Source organism: Bos mutus, chromosome 28 (genome assembly GCF_027580195.1).
Source record: "Bos mutus isolate GX-2022 chromosome 28, NWIPB_WYAK_1.1, whole genome shotgun sequence".
In the NCBI taxonomy this organism is placed as follows: domain Eukaryota; kingdom Metazoa; phylum Chordata; class Mammalia; order Artiodactyla; family Bovidae; genus Bos; species Bos mutus.
Window position 1 is genome coordinate 37406378 of NC_091644.1, and position 23468 is coordinate 37429845.

The 23468-nt window shown below is 42.6% G+C and overlaps 1 protein-coding gene across 3 annotated transcripts in view; it reads left to right on the top strand.

The window, feature by feature from the left end:
* Positions 1-4933: 4933 nt before the first annotated feature.
* The window catches only part of B3GALNT2 (beta-1,3-N-acetylgalactosaminyltransferase 2), a 65426-nt gene continuing 46891 nt past the window's right edge, over positions 4934-23468 (top strand). For 2 of the 3 annotated variants that reach the window (XM_070364682.1, XM_070364684.1), the window contains exons 1-2: positions 4934-5179; positions 17603-17750. In XM_070364682.1, the coding sequence (XP_070220783.1) occupies positions 5068-5179; positions 17603-17750 (260 nt within the window). In that variant the 5' untranslated portion in view covers positions 4934-5067. Of the gene's footprint in view, positions 5180-6309; positions 6400-17602; positions 17751-23468 lie in introns of those variants that run through there. The other variant, XM_070364683.1, reaches the window with a different exon arrangement.

The window sequence follows — 23468 nt, forward strand, 5'->3', positions numbered from 1 at the left end:
TCTCAAGGCAAGAATACTGAAGTGGTTTGCCATTCCCTTCTCCAGTGGACCACATTCTGTCAGACCTCTCTACCATGCCCATCCATCTTGGGTTGCCCCATGGGCATGGCTTAGTTTCATTGCGTTAGACAAGGCTGTGGTCCTAGTGTGATTAGATTGACTAGTTTCCTGTGAGTATGGTTTCAGTGTGTCTGCCCTCTGATGCCCTCTCGCAACACCTACCATCTTACTTGATTTCTTGATTCCTCCCTTTAATGCTCACTAATTCTGAACAGCTGTTTAAATACTGCTATTTAATACTGCAATCCGCCCCATTTCAGTCCCACATTCCCAATTTCCTGTCCCTGTTCGACTTTTCATATTTTCTGTAGTGCATGCTGGTAAAATGTATTTCTTGATTATATCTATAGTCTGTCTTCTGCCCCCAGCCCCCACCATCACAGGACAGGAGCCTTTGTTTTTGTTCATAAATTTATTACAAGCGCCTACAAAAATGCCTGGCTCATAGTAGGTGCTAAGTAAGTATTTGACGAATTAATAGATCTACCTAAATTGGGGATTATACCTCTTTTGGGGTTAGCTCATTATAATTCTTTAATCACACGATGAAAATTTTAGGATTTTAAGAGAGGCATTTTACTGCCTTTCTGAAGATAAAAAAGCAGGACGCCCTTAGTAACAACCAATTGTTACTTTCTGACAATTTCCTTAATTAAAATATAGAAAGCAGGTCAGCATAATGGGGACTTTTGGTGGTTTAGTGGTTAGGACTCTGCACATCCACTGCAGGGGGCACAGGTTCAATCCCTGGTCTGGGAACTAAGATTCCATGGGTTGTGAGGAGCGACAAAAAAAAAAAAATTCTAGACATGACATTGTCTCCTTCCTTATTCTGGGACAAGGGCACACTGATATTGGTGACATATATCCAGGAGACACAATGATCACATCCTACTAATTCCATGTTTCTCACAAGGATGACAAATTGTTCTTTCTTGTCTTCAGGGCTTTTAGGGGCCATGAAGAATATGTTGGCGTCCTAAAGCCTGGAGAGTCCTGTGAACAGAGGAGCCTGGCGGACTATACTCCATAGAGTTGCAAAGAGTCAGACACGACTGAGTAACATACACACACATAAGGACTCCCCAGACTGTTTAGAATTAGAGTGTGTGTGTGTGTGTGTGTGTGTGTATGCTCAGTTGGGTGCAACTCTTTACAACCCCAAGAACTGTAGCCTGCCAGGCTCCTCTGTCCATGGAATTTTCCAGGCAAGAATATGGAGCAGGTTGCCATTTCCTCCTCCAAGGGATCTTCCTGACCCAGTGATTGAACCCATGTCTCTTGCATCTCCTGCATTGGCAGGCAGATTCATCACTGCATGACCTTAGAAACAGTAGTGTTTCTCAAATTTGCATAGTATATTGCAGTAGCCTGCATCTAAGGTGACCCTGTGGAAAATTCTTAAAAGAGATGGGAATACTAGACCACTTTACCTGTCTCTTGAGATACCTGTATGCAGGGTAAGAAGCAACAATTAGAACCAGACATGGAACAATGGACTGGTTCAAGATTGGGAAAGGAGTATGTCAAGGCTGTATATTGTCATCCTGCTTGTTTAACTTATATGCAGAGTACATCATGCAAAATGCTGGACTGGATGAAGCACAAGCTGTAATCAAGATTGCCAGGAGAAATATCAACAACCTCAGATACGTAGATATTACCACTCTAATGGCAGAAGGCGAAGAGAAATTAAAGAACCTCTTGATGAGGGTAAAGGAGAGTGAAAAGGCTGACTTAAAACTCAACATTCAGAAAACGAAGATCATGGCATTCTCGTCCCAACACTTCATGGCAAATAGATGGAGAAAAAGTGGAAACAATGATAGATTTTATTTTCTTGGGCTCCAAAATCACTGGAGACGGTGAACACAGCCATGAAATTAAAAGTAACTTGCTCCTTGGAAAAAAGCTATGACAAAACTAGACAGCATATTAAGAAGCTAAGAAGCAGAGATATCACTTTGCCAACAAAGAACCATATAGTCAAAACCTAGCACATACATGCCCACTTGGTTTTTCCAGTAGTTATGTACAGAATGTGAGAGTTGGACCATAAAGAAGGCTGAGTGCTGAAGAACTGATGCTTTCAAACTAGTGGTGCTGGAGAAGACTCTTGAGAGTCCCTTGGACAGCAAGAAGATCAAATCAGTCAATCCTAAAGGCAATCAACCCTGAATATTCACTGGAAGGACTGATGCTGAAGCTGAAGCTCCAATACTTTGACTACCTGATGTGAAGAACTGACTCATTGGAAAAGACCCTGATGGTGGGAAAGACTGAGGGCAAGAGGGGAAGAGGGTGACAGAGGATGAGATGGTTGGATGGCATCATTGACTCAATGGACATGAATTTGAGCAAACTCTGGGAGATAGTGAAGGGCAGGGAAGTCTGGCATGCTACAGTTCATGGGGTCGCAAAGAGTCAGAGACAACTTAGCAACCAAACAACAACAACAAAGGTGACCCCCAATCATCCTTGCCTCCTGGTCTCCACACTCTTATGTGGTCCCTCCCACAGTGAATCAAGGCTGGTCTGTGTGACCAATAGAATCTTGCAGAAGTGACCATGCATGTCTTCCAGCACTCATCCTAAAAGGCTCTGTGCCATCTACACTGGTCTCTCAGGTCTCCAGCTCTTAGGAAGCAAGCTGCCATGGTGTGAAGACTCTGAGGCAGCTCATTGGAAAGACCCACTTAGAACGGTCAAAAGAGAGCACCAACTTGCCAGGCATGGAAGTGAGCCACCCAGGAAGTGGGTTCTCCAGCACCAGTCAAGCCTTCAGATGACCACAGCCCCGGCTGACCTCTGCCTGCAACTTTATGGGAGATCCTGAAGCAAAATTTAGTTCCTCAATTCCTGACCCACAGAAACTGTGAGGCATAATAAATGACTGTTATCATTTTCAGAGTTTTGGAGTAATTTGTTAGGTAGCAAGAGATGACTAGTGAAGTGAAAGTCGCTCAGTCGTGTCCGACTCTTTGTGACCCCATGGACTATACACTCCATGGAATTCTCCAGGCCAGAATACTGGAGTGGGTAGCTGTCACCTTCTCCAGGGGATCTTCCAACCCAGGGATCCAACCCAGGTCTCCCTCACTGCAGGCTGATTCTTTACCAGCTGAGTCACAAGGAAAGCCCAAGAATACTGGAATGGGTAGCCTATCCTTTCTCCAGTGAATCTTCCTGACCCAGGAATTGAACTGGGTCTCCTGCATTGCAGACAGATTCTTTACCAACTGAGCTATCAGGGAAGCCCTTAACAAATAGAGATATAATAAAAAGAGACAAGTAACAAATATACAAATTCCTTTAAGATGAAAAAATTCCTTTTGATCCTGTATTAATTAAATTATTTTTATTTTACTTAAATAGTACAAACATACAGTATAAACTCCTTAGGCTTATAGCTTTTATACAACAATTAAAACAAATTTTAAACGTAATACAGACCACATTACAAAACAATCAAATACAAAGTAATTTTAATTGCTGAAGTTAAATTGCCAATCAGTGAGACTATGGTACTGACGGTGCCTAAGACCTCTTCTGGCCTGTTCAGTGACTTGAATAAATTACCCTTTATCCCTTAAGCCTGTTTGAGTGGATTTTCTGTGGCTTTCAACCAAGGCTTTTTCCAACAATATATTGGGTTGGCCAAAATGTTCCCTTGGTTAGTGAGAATGTTTAATAGAGTCCTTGGTAGAAATGAAAAACGCGTCTTTTATTTTTACTTAAACCTAAATTTTTGGTCAACCCCTTAGTTATCTTCTGTTTCCACAATTTGGGAAACCTTAAAAACAAATAATCGGAACACCATAAGCCAGGCGCTCATTTTCACCCTCTCCGTCTCAACATCGGTACCTTGACCATCTCGCCCCTTCACTCACTGCCTCAACCACGGTACTCGTGCGTTTGACCAGAGGCGAGCTGGAGGGGCCAAGTCCTCAGGCCGATGGGCAGCACCTCATCCCTAAGGAGCGCTGCAGGGGTCCTGCGCACAGGGGTCTTGGAGCCCGTGTTGTCCCGGCGCACGCACTGCAGCAGGTGTGCCTGCATCTCGTTCTACTTGCAAGTTCCCAGAGCCAGTTGGAAATCGGGGCAGTGGAATTTTACCCTCGATTGGACCGTCACTGTCGTACTCCACAATTTAACTCCTAGGCGCGATCTTAGTCATCGGAGTTCCTAGAGGACAGGACAGGGCAAAGAGCCGGGTACACGTTGCACCAGGACTAATACTGGATGATTCACAGCTGACGGCAACTGGGCTGCCTCGCCCCGATCTCTGCGCCAAGTAGACGTCAGCAAGATCCCATCGCCCACACAAGACTAGCATTCGGCAGAAGGAAGCCCTGTGTGATTTAAAGGAAGAGTCCTCCTTTCCATGCCTCTACACCTTAGGCTGTCAGCACACTTCACCTCAGCTGTGTTTCCCTCTCTGGGTAAAGGCGGTCCCGGAGTCCTGGGTGGCCCAGCACTACCACGGCTTGGCCATCAGGGGGCAGTAGGCCTCGAGGAAGGTTGCGCATGCTCAATGTGGGGCCTCGCGCTTCGCCTTTGCGACCGCCGAGTGACGGAAGCGAGTTCTTGGGATTATGGGAAATATGGTTTCTCAGCCACGGGATGATTGGTCCACTCCTTGCTTGAGCCCAGGGCGGGACTTCAACTCCCGGCTAGCTGGTGGGAGCGGGAGGGGATGCGAGAGAAGGGGCGGGGCAAGCGAGAGAAAAGGTGGGCGGGGCTGGGGGGAAGGCCCAGCGGAGTGGGCGGGGCTCCAGCCGGCTGATCCTCCGCCGCCCGCGGTCGGAGGAACGTGAGTCGCGGGCCCTGGAGCCGAGAGGAACCTAGACGGCAGCGGGCGCGAGGGCGGGTGTCCCCGGAGTGGTCGTGAGGGAGTTGGCCGCTGCCCCTGGGCCTCCCGACTTGCAGGTCCCCTCTCTCTCCACCGGGACGCGGGAGAGCCCGGCGCGCGGCGGGGGCGCGAGGTGGAGCCGGCGGGGGCGGCCAATGCGAAACTGGCTGGTGCTGCTGTGCCCGTGTGTGCTCGGGGCCGCGCTGCACCTCTGGTTGCGGCTGCGCTCCCCGCCGCCCGCCCGCGCCTCGGGGGCTGGCCCGGCAGGTGAGGACCTGGGGCCGGGCCGGGCGGCCCCGAGGCGGGGAGGGCCGGCTCCGAGACTCCTGGCGGCCTCCTCCGCGGGTCCCGGACTGGGGGGAGGGCGGCCCGACGCGAAGTTCCGCAGATGAAACAAATAACCCTCTTTATCCGCGGGGCGTTAACATCGGGCAAACTTGAGGGCGCTTCCCACATCCCCGCGTTTCTCAATGGCCACAAGGCTGGTGCACGCGACAGCAGGTCCTCCGGCTGTCCCCAGGCCTGGCCCGGGTCGCCCGGCGCCTGCCCGGGAGCAAAGCCCCGTGGGTCCTTCTGCCCCGAGCGGCAGCTGCTCAGCCCAGCGCAGGGCTACTAGGTTGCTTTTTTCCTGCGCAAGTTGTTGGTCTTATTCGGTCAAGACTTTGAGGTCTTCGGGCCAGGGATCAAGTTTGTGCGTGTTTTAAAAGGTGGCTGGGTTTTGCTTTTAAGGAATAAGTTTGCTTTAAAAATGTACTGTACTTTGTATTTTTTGAAAACTCTGATGTAAGTCTGTTGAACAAATTTAGGCATGAAGTAGGGAATGGCTCCGAGTGGAGTTGCTCCTGGGAGTTTCCTTTGCAAAGCCTGCTAATGAAACATACACGAAAGTATCGAGTTCTTTACTTATGTTAACCGTTTGCTCTAAAAGTTATTCTTTCGTGGGAAAACCTTTGTTCATGTTCGCTTCACAGCCTGATAAATAGAGTGCTTTGCCCACAGCACGGTGGATTTGCTGTTAATGAATTCCACCGCTCCTAAGACTTAAGGTTTCTTTTTTTTGTTGTCTTCTTTTTTAAGGGCTTGCCCTAGGACATATTTTAAAGAAGCCTGGAAGGCTGTTGTAAAGATGAGATAATAGTCGTTTTGGTTTTTAACTCCATTGGGAATTTTTTTCTTACCACTTCTTCCCAAGACAGTTGTTTGCTTGTGCAGTATTTTTAAGGATTAGAATTGAATATTTGCAATCCTGAGATGGCTCTGTGCCTTAACTTAGAAGTAGAAAGTATAGAAACTAATTTGGCAATCCTCAAAGCAGTCTCATTGTTATAATTGGAGTTCTTTATTCTGGTAACACTCTCTTAAAATCCTTTTCTCTTAGACAAGCTACAAGCTCTTTGAAAAGACTATTTGTGTGACCTGAATAGAATTAAGATCCTATTTAAATGATTTAATGAAAGTGCAGCATTTCAGGACATTTAACTTAACAGGTTAGGATTTTGTTTTTGTTTTCTTTTTTTAGACTTTTGTAAATGGACCTGAGGAAAAAGTGCTATATATATATAGAGAGAGAGAGCACTATATATATAGATGTGTATATATATATAAATGCTCTGTAAGATTCATTGTGTTTGTATTTTACAAGTTTTTTTTTTTTTTGGTTTGATGAGTGAGCTCTACTGGAATTTATTTTTAGAGTGTACTTGGGATATTTATGACCTAAATATCTTTTAGGGTCCATAAACAAGCAAAAACCCTGTATTCTTTTAGATGATAGCCATTCTGACAAGTGTGGAGTGATATCTCGTTGTGATTTTGATTTGCAGTTCCCTAATGATTAGGGACAGTGTTCTTGCCTGGAGAATCCCAGGGACAGGGGAGCCTGGTGGGCTGCCGTCTATGGGGTCGCAAAGAGTTGGACACGACTGAAGCGACTTAGCAGCAGCAGCAGCAGCAATGATTTAGGGATGTTGAGCATCTTTTCATGTGCCTGTTGGCCATCTGCATTTCCTCTTTGGAAAAGTGTCTCCAGTTCTTCTGCCCATTTTTTAATTAGGTTGTTTTTTGATGGTGAATTATATGAGCTGTTTATATATGTTGGATGTCAATCACTCATTGGTCATATCATTTGTAAATATTTTCTCCTATTTGGTAGATTGGCTTTTTGTTTCTGTCAGTGGTTTCCTTTGGTGTGCAAAAGCTTTTAAGTTTAACTAGATCCCATTTGTTTATTTCTGCTTTTATTTCCTTTAGGAGTTGGGTCCAAAAACATTGCTGTGATTTATGGCAAAGATGTTCTTCCTGTTTTTTCCTCAAAGAGTTTTATAGTATCTAATCTTACATTAAATTATATGTAAGATTATATACTGTGGTGTTGGAGAAGTCTCTTGAGATCCCTTGGACTGCAAGGAGATCCAACCAGTCAATCCTAAAGGAAATCAGTCCTGAATTTCATTGGAAGGACTGATGTTGAAGCTGAAACTCCAATGCTTTGGCCACCTGATACGGAAGAACTGACTCATTTGAAAAGACCCTGATGCTGGGAAAGATTAAGGGCGGGAGGAAAAGGGGATGACAGAGGATGACCAACTCGATGGACATGAGTTTGAGTAAGCTCCGGGAGTTGGTGATAGACAGGGAAGCCTGGCGTGCTGCAGTCCATGGGGTAGCAAAGAGTCACGCACGATTGAGCGACTGAACTGAATCTTACATTGGGTCTTTAATCCATTCTGAGTTTATTTTTGTTTATGGTGTTAGAGAATGTTCTAATTTTGTTCTTTTACATATAGCTGTGTGATTTTCCCAGCACCACTTACTAAAGAGATTTTTTCCCATTGTCTCATCTTGCCTCCTTTGTCATAGATTAATGGACCATAAGTGTGTGTGTTTATTTCTGGGCTCTCTGTTCCCACTGATGCGTGTGTCTGTTTTTGTCCCACTACCATACTATTTTGATCATTGTAGCTTTGTAATGTAGTCTGAAGTCAGGGAGCCTAATTCCTCCAGCTCTGTTCTTCTTTCATAAGATTGTTTTGGCTATTTGGGGTCTTTTGTGTTAAAAATTATTTGCTCCAGTTCTGTAAGTTTTATGACTTCGAATCCAACCCTCTTGATGCTTGTCTTTGTTCCTGGAGCTAGTCCCACCGTGCTCGCATTTTCTCATAGTGCTCACAGCTCCCAGCCCCAATGGCAGCCCTTTGCCCTGAGTCTGCACTGGGTCTCTCTTGTCTCTCTTATGGTACCTTCCACTCAAGTAGCCAGTCTTCCCTGGACCACTCTTGGGGGTGAGGGAGTTACCCCTTTTTTTTTTTTTTTTTAAAGTCCTGTGGGCTCACCTCAAAGTATTAAAAGTAACTTTGTAAACAACTTTTTTCTTTTTCAGAGTTAAGTTTCCCCCCTCCATTAGTTTTGATGGTGCCTTATCTGCCGTCTTGTGAGACCAGGCTAGATTAAGGAAATTAGGAAGGAGACCTTGGAAAGGGACACAGCTCTCAGTGAGGAGTTCAGTACTAGTGTGTAAGTTAACTTTGACTTTAAATGGATATTGTACATCCAGTCAAATGATAAATAGAGTATTTTAATCTAAGTGAAACCTTGGAGAGTCCTAACTGTCCCTTTTGCACTTCTGGTACTTTTGAAACTAAAAACAAAAGAAGCATCTCAATTGCTAAAATTTCCCACAAATCCTTTTCTCATTGTGTTATTACCAGTTCAAACTAAAACATTTGAGCATTTTTACATTTCAGCCCTTATCCCTTAAGCCTAAAGTGAGAGAGAAAACCCAAAAGTTCGTTAGTATTCGTCCCTGGTGTTTACATTTTAAGTTTCGTTTTTGTTCTCTTTTCTGCCTCTTTGTCTTCAGTTTCATTAAGTCATGGCAGTATTTTTCAAAAGGGAGGTTTATCTCCCCTGAATATTAAAAAAGGCTCTCTAACTTTTAGAGAGCTGACTCTGCAGATGTTTGAGAGCTGTCTCACTGCCAACTCCTGTTGTAGGTGTGGAATTTAAGCAGTAATCAAGATAATGTCCCTGCCCTCATGCAGTTTACAGTTTTGAAGGGAAGACAGAACGTAGGAAAGTAATTATTAAATGTCATAAGGGAGAGTGATAAGTGTGGTGGCAAAAATAAAGCAGCGTAAGAGGACAGAGAATGGTGTGCTGCTGTGTTAAGTAGAGTGGTCGGGGAGGTTGTTTGAGGCCACAGTTGGGCAGGAACCTGAGTGCACTGAGTCAGGTGGGTTAGTGCCTGGTGCTGTTCTAATGTGGGGCTTTCTAGGTGGTGCTGGTGGTAAAAAACCCGCCTGCCGATGCAGTAGACTTAAGCAGCGCGGGTTTGATCCCTGGGTCGGGAAGGTTCCCTGGAGGAGGGGACAATCCACTCCAGTGTTCTTGCCTGGGGAATCTGTGGAGCCTGGCGGGCTGCAGTCCATAGGGTCGCTAAGAGTCAGGCCCGACTGAAGCGACTTAGCACACAGGCACGCTGTTCTAATGACCTTGAACAGGTGAGACCTGGTCAGAGAGAACAGCTGATGAAGAGCAAGCAGCTCTTCTGTTGTGAAATCCCACACACCTGGGGTGAGGAGAGGACCGTGGAGGCATAGACAGCCATTTGAGCTGGAGAATAACGATACAGGATATCTCGGTTTTAACGTACTGCTTTTGGGTTGTGCCTTAGCAGGAATTAATTTAGCAGTTAACTTAGAAAAATGATGTGACAAAAGAAGTCTTTTCTCTCTAGGATATTTGGGAAGAAGGAAACCAAGACAGGAAAGAAGCATAGCCATTCAACAAATCCTTAGAGCGCTGGGTTTTTAGTCTCAGCTCTCAAGGTATTCATAGTTTGTTAAATGGAAACTGACATGGGGCAAGTAGAAGGTCAAAGACAAATTGAGCTTGCTTAGCAGTTTCGCCGAGGGCTGGTTCATCTGAAATGATCCCTAAATGTTAATCTTGTCTCCGTGCTTCTGTTGTTTCCTTATTTATAAGATGATGACCTCATAGGGTTATTGTGAAGATTCTGTTAATAAAACACCCAGAAGAGTGCCTGATTCATGGTGAACACTTCGTGAATGTTAGAGAGGAGTGGTGGTTTGATGGAGGCTAATGCCCATGCTAGTGAGGTGTTTTTTTTGGCATCTGAAATTGGTGAGAACGTACTGCTGGTGTGTATAATGATTGTCCTGATCATCAGATCTGTGGTGAACTTACATGTTTTCTTCATTTTCTAGGTTTCTGCCTATCTGTGGTTGATGTCATCTGAGAGCAGTCATATAAGAGTGGAAATTTCAGTCTCAATTTTAAGGATCTGTGAGCTTGTTTTGAACACTCAGTTCTGAATTCTATCTCCACTGGTCTTTAATAAAATTTTGAATGTCCACTTTCAGTCCAGAGGCTAGCAGATTGCCAGACTCTCAGGGTGTCCTACATACTAAAGAAGAGAAATGATCATTGCCTTTGGGGAGCTTGTGTGTAGTTTTAATGATTCTTGACATTATGAAGATTTGTTTATTGCTATATGTTTGCCATCTAAGGCAGTGAATGTAGGAAGTGCTCAATAATTTAAAGGAATGGATCAAGAGGATAAAACTGGCAAAGTATGAATGGATTTGTGATTCATAGACCGTCCATTCACATACCATGATTTAAATTTTTTACTTACAAAAGTAAAACACGCTTCTTATAGAAAATTTTGAAATTAGTTTTTAAAAAAATGAAAGAAAATGATCTATACTGGGCAGTTTTTGAATGTACATACATAAAACATGTTTGGGGAATTATTTAGTATTAAAAATTTTTGATATGTCATGTATATTCAGAAAAGTGCACATAAATGTAAACTCGATGTGATTTCACAAACCGAGTTTGTTGTTCAGTTACTCAGTTGTGTCCGACTTTGCAGCCTCATGGACTGCAGCGTGTCAGGCTTCCCTGTCCTTCACCATCTCCTGGAGCTTGCTCAAACTCAGGTCCTTCGAGTTGGTGATATCATCCAGTCATCTCGTCCTCTGTTGTCCCTTCTCCTGCCTTCAGTCTTTCCCAGCATCAGGGTCTTTTCCAGTGAGTCGGCTCTGCATCAGGTGGCTGAAGTATTGGCGCTTCATCAGTCCTTCCAGTGAATATTCAGGAGTGATTTCCTTTAGGATGGACTGGTTTGATCTCCTTGCAGATCTGCAAGAGAGCCTCAAGAGTCTTCTCCAACACCACAGTTCAAAAGCATCAGTTCTTCGGTGCTCAGCCTTCTTCATGGTCCAGCTCTGACATCCATACATGACTACTGGAAAAACCATAACTTGACTAGATGAGCCTTTGTCGACAAAGTAATGTCTCTGCTTTTTATTATGCTTTCTAGGCTTGTCATAGCTTTTCTTCCAAGGAGCAAGTGTTTTTTAATTTCATGACTGCAGTCACCATCTGCATTGATTTTGGAGCCCAGAAAAATAAAGTCAGCCACTGTTTTCACTGTTTCCCCATCTATTTGCCAGGAAGTGATGGGACCAGATGCCATGGTCTTCATTTTCTGAATGCTGAGCTTTAAGCCAACTTTTTCAGTCTCCTCTTTCACTTTCATCAAGAGGCTCTTTAGTTCCTCTTCACTTTCTGCCATAAGGGTGGTGTCATCTGCATATCTGAGGTTATTGATATTTCTCCTGGCAATCTTGATTCCAGCTTGTGCTTCATCCAGCCCAGCATTTCGCATGATGTACTCTGCATATAAGTTAAGTAAACAGGGTGACAATATACAGGCTTGACGTACTCCTTTCCCAGTCTGTAACCAGTTCGTTGTTCTGTGTCCATTTCTAATACAAACTGAATACACCCAGTTAATCAGCACCCAAATTAAAGACAGGAAAACTGCCAACACCTTAGAAGCTTCCTTTGTGCTCCCATGGCCAGGAGTGGTAACAGGATCCTAATCTTTAATGCAGAGATTTGCCGGCTTTATGTGCTTTATGTAAATAGAATCATATAGTACATAGGGCTTCCCTGGTGGCTAAGGTGGTAAAGACTTTGCCTTCAGTGCAGGGGCCTTGGGTTTGATTCCTGGGTCAGGAAGACCCCCTGGAGAAGGAAGTGGCTCCAGTAGGAAGGAAATTCCCACTCCAGTATTCTTGCCTGGAGCATTCCATGGACAGAGGAGCCTGGCGGGCTACAGTCAGGGAGTCACAAAGAGCTGGACACAGCTGCGACTAACACACTCGATGTACATAGATCTCATAACCTGCTTCTTTTCATAAGATGTAGAACAATATTTAATGATTTCTTTAAAGCATAATGTCAGTGGCTGTGTAGTATTCTGGCATGTGGATACACCATAATTTATTTAACTAGTGCCTTGTCCATTGTGTTCATGTAGTTTGCAGTTTTTCATTATTAAGAAACGACTCTGTGATGAATAGAGATCTTTTAATGCATCACCGGTTATTTCTTTAAAATGTATTTTTAGCTAAGGACAAAAGTTACAGAATTCTGAGGTATTTGATGTATCATGGGGAAATTTCCTGTAGAATATTATACCGGAGTACATTCCTGTCAGCAGCATAGGAAAGTAGCCTTTTCCTGGTAACAACTGCCTGTTTCAAAATATCCATCATTAGGGCATTGTCATTTAAGAAGATATTTGTCAGTTTGAATGTAAGAGAAAACTCGTGTCTTATTGCTGTCATTCAAACTTGGCTTCCAGTGACGTTGAACTGTTTTTCGTAGATGTGTTGGCTCTTTACATTTATTTTTCTGTGAATTATCTTTTTTTGCCCATGTTTACTTTTTAGTTGGGTTGGGTTGTTTTTTTTTTCCCCCAATTTTCAGACATGAGAATTGAACAAGTTACCCTATGCTTGGAACACTGAGCAGAGGTGAGAAAAATACAGAAGGGGACTGAGAAGTTGGGCTGCGTTCTTACACAGCATCCACTTAGAGGGGTTTGTGTGTGTGTTTAATCTTGGTTGCACCATGCAGCCTGCCGGGATACTGGTTTCCTGACTAGATGTCAAACCTGGGCCACAGCAGTGAAAGCACTGAATCCTAACCCCGAGGCCGCCAGGCAGCTGTCCCCTTTGAGTTTTATACTGTGTAACAGTATTCACAGATCTGTTGCACTGATACACACTGGTGGCATGTGGTAGAAGAAACCACAGGCTCTTTTTAAAATTGGGGTATAATTGACTAACAAGCCTCAGTTCAGTTGTGCAGCTGAATGATTTGATACATGTATATATCCTGAAATATATATAGCTAACCATAATATATTTAGTTAACATCTGTCACCACGCATAGTCAAAGTTTTATTTTTCCTCTGATGAGAACTTTGAAGACCTACTCTGTTTAGCAACATTTAAATACAATGCAGTTTTGTTTTGCTTTTTTTGGTCCTGCTTGTGGAATCTGTTTTCTGACCAGGGATTGAACCCAAGGCCCCAGCAGTGAAAGCCTGGTCTCCTAACCACTAGGCCACCAGGCAACTCTCTACAATACAGTATTATTAACTGTTGTCATCATGCTGTATTTACAACCCCGGAACTTACTTATTTTATAGCTGGAAGTTTGTACCTCTTACCGTTTTGCCTACCCGCATCCTCTGGTGAACACCTATCTGTTCTCTATGAATTTGGTGTTTTGTTTCATTAGTCTGTCTTTGTCTGACTTACTTCACTTAGCATAATGCCCGCAGGGTCTTGAGTGTTGCTGCAAATGGCAAGATTTCCTTCTTTTTTGTGGCTGAGTAACATTCCATTGTGTGTAAAGAATACATTTTCTTCATTCACCCATCAGTGGACACTTAGGTTGCTTCCATATCTTGACTATAGAAAATAATGCTGCAGTGAGCATCCCCATGTTTACTATCATGCATATCATCTCCATTCTTGTCTTTTCTAGTGGAAGTTTTCATTTCCTTCAGATAATATCCAGAAGTGGTTTTGCTGGCTCGAATGGGAGTTCTATCTTTAATTTTTTGAGGAACCACCATGCTGTTTTTCATAGTGGCTGCATCAATTTACATTCCCACCAACAGTGCGTGCACAAGAGTTCCCTCTTCCCTACGTCCTCTCCAACATTTATTATTTCTTACCTTTTTGATAATAGCCATGCCAGGAGGTGTGGTGAGATTTCATTGTGGTTTTGATTGGCATTTCCCTGATGATGAGTGATTTTGAGCACTGTTTCACGTAGCTGACAGCAGGCTGTATGTCTTCTTTGGAGAAATGTCTATTCAGATCCTCTGCCCAGTTTTAACTAGGATTCTGTGGATTTTTGCTATTGAGTTGTATGAGTTCTTTATGTGCTTTGCATATTAATCAGATATGATTTGTAAATATCTTCTGTTCAGTTGGTTGCCTGTTCACTTTTTGTTGATGGTTTCCTTTGCTGTGCAGGAGCTTTTTAGTATGATATAGTCTCGTTTATTTTTGTTTTTGTTGTCTTTGCTTTTAGTGTCACATCTAAAAAAATTATTGCAAAGACCACCATCAAGGAGCTTACTTGCCTGTGTTTTCTTATAGGACTTTTATGGTCCTACATTCAAGTTTTTAATCCATTTTGAGTTGATTTTTGTGTATAGTGGTAAGTTAGTGGTTCCCTTTCATTCCTTTGCATGTGGCTGTCCAGTTTTCCCATATCATCTGTTTAAGAGACTGTCCTTTCCTTGTTGTGTATTCTTGGCTCCTTTGCTGTAATTGAATGGACCATACACGTGTGGGTTTATTTCTGGGCTCTCTATTATGTTCCATTGATGTGTGCGTCTGTTTTAATGCCAGTACTGTACTGATTACCATAGCTTTATAATATGGTTTGAAACCAGGCAGTATGGTGTTTCCAGCTTTGTTCTTCTTTCTCTAGATTGCTGTGGCTATTCAAGGTCTTTGCGGTTCCATACAAATTTTAGGATTTTTTTTTTTCTGTTTCTGTGAAAAATGTCCTTGAAATTTTAATAGAGATTACACTGAATCTGTTGATTGCTTTAGCTAGTATGGACATCTTAACAATATTAATGCTTCTGATCCATTAGCATGGGATATCTTTTGTTTTTATGTTTTGCAATTGATTTCATCAATATCTTATACTTTTCAGTGTACAGATCTTTTGCCACCTTGGTTAAGTTTATTCCTAGGTATTTTATTCTTTTTGATGCAATTAAAATTGGGATTGTTTTCTTAATTTCTCTTTCTGATAGTTTGATATTGTATAGAAATACAGTTGACTTTCGTATATTATATATCCTGTAACCTTACTGAATTTATTAGTTCTAACAGAGTTTTTCGGTTGAGTCTTTAGAAAACTGTTTTCCTGGAAGTAGAAGTTCTCTGAAGGCGAAAATCTGACATGTACTTCTCTTCTGCAAGAAAAAGAGAAATGTATGGGAAGTTACACAGTTCAATAGAAGCAACTTAGACATGGATTAGAAGCAGAGAGGATTGGCAGTGGCAGAGAGAAGTGAAATAAGATCAAAAAGTACTTTACAGCGGTAATCCGTGAGATTTTCACATACCACATGGTTATCTTCGTGTCTGTTTATTTATTTTAGAAAAATCTCAAGAGGTCCGGGTGAAACCATTAGGATACCCTTGTAGGTCCAAGTAAAAGATAAGAAACTGAGTTGATGCTTCGGCTAGAATTAATGTTGAGAAAGAAAGATCGGAGAGCAATTTTAAGGAGATTTTGCGATCAAGAAAAGGTTGAATTATGTCTCATGTAATCCATCTATAAAAGACCTATTTTGATTACTGATCCAAAATAAGGTAGTGGTGTTTGGCATTTAAAGAGATGTTTCAGTTATGTTGAGATTTTTGTGCAGCAGCTTTGTTTTCTCACGATGTCAATAACTGAGGCATTTGGGATACGTTTAAATTTTCCTCTAATCTTTTAAAGCTTTTTAATCTCTTGAGAAGACATTTTGAAACAGATGAAATAGAGCATCTAAAGACTTTTTGGTGTCAGTCTTCTCTGATGAGGAAACTGAGGCCCAAGGATTTGAATAGCTTCTTACTGATACTGTGGCAGCATGTCAGCTCTGCAGTCAGTTATGTGTGGGTGACTGCATTTGCCTCACTGCTGTCAATAAAATATACTTACTACCAGTGTCTCTCTGATAAAGGAGGAGGAGGGAATGGGTTGTCATTGCTAATTTTACATAAGCATTTAAATCATTCTCTCTTGAAGAAATAACATAGTTTTGTTGTCTTTTGAATAACTAGATCCTATGGGATACAAAAACAGTGTGTTTAATGTAGTAACACTCTCCGGCCTTCAATGATTTATTTTTGGAAACATTTTGGATCAGTTTTCACCACTGGAGAAAGATGAAATGGGATCCCTAATCAGAGCTATGTATAGGCTTGTAGCTTACAAGCTTTGAAACTGCTGATGATAAATAGGGACAAAATATCTTTCTATCTTTTTCTGAGGACAGATTTATAAAATGTAATCTCGTCCATTAAATGACAATAGAAAATGAGTCATAAATATGACAGTAAAAATAATGACTTGTCACTTGATTTTTTTTTTTTCCTTCAAACTAGAAATGTTTCAGGAACTTCCCTGGCAGTCCAGTGGTTAGGACTCCAGACTTCCATTGTGGGGGGTGTGGGTTCAATCCTTGGTCAAGGAAGATCCCATTTGCTGTGTGATGCAGCCAAAAAGTAAAAGAAAAAAAGAAATGCTATTTCCCCTCTTTAGACTAAGTGATAAATGTTTGCTGCTTGTAGAATTTATTGGCATAAATAAGGGTTCTGATTCTTTGCAGCATGGTAGTCCTTCAGCTTTATCTCCCAGACTTAGTAACCAATATTAATGTGTGGCTTCCCCTTTGAAAGCAAATTTGTTGTTGTTAGTTGCTTGATTGCCTGCTGTTTGCCTGGTACCAAGCCAGGACCTTTATACACATTATTTTGTTTAATTTTTACAACAACTCTATGAGAAGTATTATTACACCTGTTTCTACTTAAGGAAACTAAAGCTTAAGAAGTTAAATAACTTTTATAGCTAAAGAGCCAGGATTCTGACTATAGCTTAATTGGCTCTTGCTGCTCACTGCTGTGCAGTTTATGCCACATTGACCTTCTGAACTGATTCTCATGAGAAACATCTCACTTGTTTTTAAGAATTGACATGCATGCTGTGCTGCACTTAGGTGCTCAGTCGTGTCCGACTCTTCTGTGATCCCATAGACTGTAGCCCACCAGCTCCTCTGTCCATGGGAATTCTCCAGGCAAGAATACTGGAGTAGGTTGTTATGCCCTCCTCCTGGGGATCTTCTGAACCCATGGATGGAACCTGGGTTTCCTGCATTGCATGCGGATTCTTTACCAGCTGAGCCACCAGGGAAGCGCATGAATACTGGAGTGGGTAGCCTATCCCTTCTCCAGGGGATCTTCCTAACCCAGGGATTGAACTGGGGTCTCCTGCAATGCAGGCAGATTCTTTACCGGCTGAGCCCAGGGAAGCCCTACATACGTACTGTGTGAGCACAAATACATATATAGGTATGGAAACAAAACGGCTACGCCACAATGTTAGTAGTGGATATCTCTGGATGGTGAGGTTACGAGCGCTTTAAAATTTTTTTTCTTTGTATTTATTTGTCTTTTTTTTTTTACAAGCATCAACATATATTATTTTGTAATAAACATTTGTATGCTACATATTGGACTTAACAATAATTGAGACATGACATTTCAGCTTATTGTTGCTTATTTCTAGATCAGTTGGCCTTATTTCCTCAGTGGAAATCTAATCACTATGACGTGGTGGTTGGTGTGCTGTCAGCCCGCAATAACCATCAGCTTCGCAATGTAATAAGAAGCACCTGGCTGAAGCATTTGCTACAACATCCAGCACTAAGTCAACGGTAGGTTCCTTGAGTTCACACCTTGCCTGCCATATTGAGTGAGTGTTCTGAAAAACCTCTTCTTGGATAGTCAGAGCTATTAATTCAGATATGTGGCCTCTTTTTCCCAGGAGAGAGGACTATCTCATTTTGCTTTTTCTCCATGTAGTTGAGCCCCCAAAGTAAACTTAACCAAGATTTTAAGCCAAAAGATAGTTGGAGAGGAGTATATTCCATATTCAGTGGTTCACATACCTAGTTTTTATAGATACCTAGTGTGGTTGGTTTGTTTGCTTTTTCTTTATTGGCTTTTGGGGTTTTTTTTGCTTTTATTTAGAAGAATGGTCCTTAAAAGGTTCTGTTCCAGAGTAGTTTCTACTAGATGGATTTGTGTCTAAATATGCTTTTGACTGACTTCACTGGGAGACACTTAGTTTGTTTCTGTTCTGTGGTGGTTTTAGCTGTGTGTGGTCTACGATTTGTATAGTTTGCCATCCTCTTTTTCTCTCAGCCACCCTTCCAGACTTGAGCTTTGATAGCATGTCACGTGTTGTTGTGGGTTTTTTTTTTTAATTTGACTTTATATTGGAGTACAGTTGATTTATCTATTTTTTTAAATACTTATTTGGCTGTTGGATCTTAGTTGCATTACGTGGGATTTTTTGTTGCAATGTGCAGGTTCTTGCGTTGTGGCACACAGGCTTAGTTTAGTTGCCCCATGGCGTGTGGGATCTTAGTTCCCCAACCAGGCATCGAACCTGAGTGCCTTCCAATGCAAGGCAGATTCTTGGACCACTGGACCGTCAGGGAAGTACCAGCATGTCATGTGTTGGCATTAGATGGCTCAGTTATTGGTTAGGAGCCCAAGGTCTTAGTCTTCTCAAGAAAAGCAGCCTCTGAAGATTATGCAGTGAGGGGCTAGTGAAAGAGAGGCAGAGAAGTGTGGACTCCTAGTGGTGTGAAGATTCTTCTGTGCTTGTGTGAAGTCACTGAGAAGCAGAGAAGGCCCTCAGGATCGTATACAGCTGGCATGCTTGTGACTGAGTAGTATACGAGGGAACTGTGGTTGTGAATTTTCTCATCACCAGTAGTGAAATTTATAGATTTCCTATCTTACTCATAGCAGCTTCCATTCCTTTTCAAGACAGGTTTCTCTAGTTCATGATCGAAATGATGATAGAAGGGCCTCGGAAGCATCACTGCTATAGAACCACCTTGAAAACCTGCACTTCTGATTGCCTTTCCCAGCTCAGAAAATAATGACCTTCCCTCCCAGTTGCTCAGACCAAAAACTTGGGTGTTTGTCTTGTGAATGGAGGAGTGAGTCGCCCTTGTGGGGTCTTGAAGGATCATTGCAACACAGCAGCGGAAATTACCCTGGGAATTTCCTGAGGCATAGGAGATTAAAGGATTTATTATGCTCACGGGTCTGAGAGAGAGAGGTCCAACACCCCAGTGCAGGGGACTGAGTAGGAGGAGCATCCAGGGAACGGACTCACCCGAGCAGGTGGGGAGCCAAGAGAGGGAAGACCCAACAGCAGGTGCCTTTATTGGGGGTCAGAGAGGAAAGTACAAGTGACAGGTGTGAAGGCATTTCATTGCTGTGTTTGAATGTCACTAGGTCACTGTCGGGGTAGGGGGTGGCAAGAGAGCAAACCTGTGGCAGGACCAGCCTCGTCACCCATGTGTACCTGGTCATCTGGGCAGGATGCTCACAGCCTGTTGGGGGGAATGTCAAAGCATCAGAAAAATAGGTTTTTGCAATTCATAGTACAGTGTTATCTTATCCACATCCAGTCTACTAGCGTATCTTCTCAGTGTTTCCTTTCCATTGCATCTGGAATCCAGCCTCTCCCCACCTGCACCACAGAACCACCACACTGGTTCAGGCCACCATCACCCCTCACCCAGATTACTGCAGGAGCCTCTGTGTCTGAACTTTCTGCTTCCACCTTTCATCCCTTATGTTTTATTTTCCATACTGTAACTAGAATGATCCTTTTAAAAATAGCCAAATTATGCCAATTTTCTGCTCATACACCTCCACTAACTTCTCTTCTTGCTCAGAGTGAAGTCCCAGGTCTTTTTTTGTGGCCTTTGGCCTTACCTGCGTCTGCTCCCCCTGCACTGGCCACCTTGAATACCTTCAGTGTGCTCCTGCCTCAGGGCCTTTGCACTTGCCATTCCCTGCCTGTGCCCGTGTTCCACGCATGTCCTCACGGCTCACTTCCTCACTGTCTTCAGGCCTCTGCTTAGATATCACCTTCGCAGGCAGTGCCATGTTAAATAGTACCATTCCAACTCTGTCTTCTCTTACTGGACTTATTTTTTTTATGATATGTATCACAAGCTAGTATGTTTATTATACTTAGTTGTATATTTACAAATTTTGTCTTTCCGCACAAACTGTGTTTTATGAGCACAGGGGCTTCAGCTTTTTTCACTGGTATATTTCCAGCACCTGGAACCTAACTTGGCAGAGTAAGACACTCAACAACTATTGAGGGGATGATTGAGAGCTACATATAATGAGTAGAGTTAACATTCAGGCTCTCATCGATAGTTTATTTGCTGTCATAGCATTAGGGCTTTAAATTAAGTAAGCTTGGTGATTTGTTTTATTAAAATGATGGGATATCTATATAAAAATAGATATTAGCTCAATACTTTTTCCTGGGGCAGAGTAATTTTGTGGACCTAGTAAGACTAAGGTAGCTTAAATTCGGTAAATATCTGCAATAATTTAACACATTTGTTCATTTCTGTTTATACTTTTATTCTAAACAGCTATATTCTAGTTTGTAAAAAGTATTCTGGCATAATTGGCTGTTAGTAAAAGAAAGCCTTTGCATTTCTGTGGTTATGGCTTACTTTCAAGTCTTGTATTTCACTGAAGGAGCCAGACTCCACATACATTTCAAGGACTCTATTTAATTAAAAACCTTTGTAGTGAAGCTGTAAGTTGTCAGTTTCTCAAGTGTTTATTATCCTTTGCGCAGGTGGTATGCTATGTATAGATAAATCCAGTACAGCCTGAGCCTTTATGAGGGCTTGGAGTTTAGTAGAAGGAAATAGATGTAGTAGTGTAATAAAATGTTATGTGTGCTGTGATATCGGAGAAGGCGATGGCACCCCACTCTAGTACTCTTGCCTGGAAAATCCCATGGATGGAGGAGCCTAGTGGGCTGCAGTCCATGGGGTCGCTAAGAGTCGGACACGACTGAGCGACTTCACTTTCACTTTTCACTTTCATGCATTGGAGAAGGAAATGGCAACCCACTCCAGTGTTCTTGCCTGGAGAATCCCAGGGACGGGGGAGCCTGGTGGGCTGCTGTCTCCGGGGTCGCACAGTGTCGGACATGACTGAGGTGACTTAGCAGCAGCAGCAGGCAGGAACCAGACAGTGTGTTGAGAGTTCAGGGGTGGGTGAGACCCATTTAGACAAGGACTGCTAAGGGCTGAGCTAAAGTGGTGACTTTTTAAAAAATTAAGGCTATTGAACGTAGAAAGAGAAAGAGAATGCTAGAATATTTGCTAGCTTTCTAACTTGGAGAATAATGAAATCATCCATCGAGACAAAAAGTACTAGATGAGAAGAGCAGGTTTCATGAGAAAGGAGCTCAGATGTAGATTTGTTGAGTTTGAGGTACCTGCAGTCAGGGGTGTGATGTTAAATGTTTATCCACTGGCTGTCTGAAGAAAAGCATGCTTATTTGTATGTATATGTTTGTTATAAACTTTATTGATACAAAGGCTGTGTAGTGTATAATTGACAGAAACTAATGTTTATAAAAGTCTCAGACTTCATCTAGCCAGTTGATTCTCAGAGTGTTTTCATCATTTGCCAGACTTTTGTATCTATAGCCAGCTTGTTGCTGCAGTTGACAAGAGCATAATTCTGGCATGAATATTTCAAGTGTAAAACTAAATGACAACTGTGGTACATGACAGAACTCTGAGTCAATGAAGGGAGTGACCTCCTTGCTGAATCAGATCATAGGTTTTGAACAAGGGAGGAGTATTTCCTCAGTTTTTTGTACTATTCATTGTGGAATGGCCACAAATTTTTTGTGTGTGTGGTTTTTTTTTTTTTTTAAGGCTTTTATTTTATTTTGGAGGGTGACATGGTTGGATGACACCGACCCGATAGACATGAGTTTGAGCAAGCTCCGGGAGTTGGTAATGGACAGGGAAGCCTGGTGTGCTTTAGTCCATGGGGTTGCAAAGAGTTGGACATGACTGAGCAACTGAACTGAATCTTTATTGGGAGACTAGTTGATTTACAATGTAGTATTACTTTCTGCTATACAGCAAAGTGAATCAGTTATACGTGTACCCACAAGTTTTAAGTTTAATCTGAATTACTAACATTTTCTCCATCACTTTACGTCTGGACAGTCAACAGAACAATAAATCCAGCCTTTATTTGTAGTGCTTGCTTGTTTCCATGGTGTAAGTATTACCACTGTGGCCAATTTCAAGCTATATATGTCTCTAGACACAGACTTGGGGAAGATCAGCAGTGGCATAGCATCGTAATATCCCCACCACACAGATACAACAGATACACATAACCCCAGGAGCAGAGATGATAGTGAAATAGTTAAGACATGATGAATCTGAGCATTGGTATCATTTGTTCTTAATATAATGCATTTAGTTGTAAGTTTATATAATTTAATTCTTAATAAAATCTGTGGTTAATAACCAGCTCACAAAATTCCTGAAAATTTTATAGTCGGCCCTCATGGCACAGTGGGAGCAGGCTGTAGCACGCAGCTGTTTGTGGGCCGTCGAGCTGAAAATGTACCATAAATTTGTGAATCTTTTCCTTAGAAGATGGGTCCAAGCTAGAGATGCTAATTCAGGAATCACTCCCAAGCTGGTTGAAGCCTTAGGAATAAATATTGTCCAGGGAGGGACTTCCCTGGTGGTCCAGCGGTTAAGACTTTACGCTTCCACTGCAGAGGGCTTGGGTTTGATCCCTGGTCAGGGAATTAAGATCCCAAATGCTATGTGATGAGGCCAGAAAAAAATATCCAAAAAGAGCAAGGGAAAAGAGTGAGTTGAGTGAGAAGTGATCCAAGGGTAAAGCCCAGGGGTGATGTCCACTCAGTGGACAGGCTGGGCCGGAAGAGCTGGGAGCCACTGAGCAGGGCCACGTGAAAAAGGAAGAGAGCTTTCTAAGGAGAACTGCACCCTCCAGGCTCAGGAAAGCCAAGTAGGGAAGGGTAAGGAGTGTTGATCAAGCAGCAGATCGCTAGTTATATTCGTAGTAGACATCTCTGTGGGCGTGGTGGGTACTGAAACTAAAATTTTGTGGTATAAAATGAGAAGGGAAAACCAGAGGTTGCAATTTTAGTTTTTCCCTTGTAGGACTTCACTGTAAAGGAAAGAAAGGATGGGGACAAGGAGGGAAGGACGGTGGATAAAAATTAATGTCAGGACTTCATTAGACTTATTATGTGTAGGGAAGGAGCTGTGGGTTACAGGTGGCTAGTGAAGCAAGATCTCAGGAGAAGTCCTCTCCTGGGATAGTAACACTACTTTTTTTTATTATTATTTTTATTTATTTATTTTTGGCTGTGCTGGGTCTTTGTTGCTGCACGCGGGCTTTCTCTGGTTGTGAGCAGGAGTTAATTTCTAGTTGTGGTGCACAGGCGTCTCAGTGCGTTGGCTTCTCTTGTTGCTACTCATGTGAGATCTTCCTGGACCAGGGATCGAACCCATGTTCCCTGC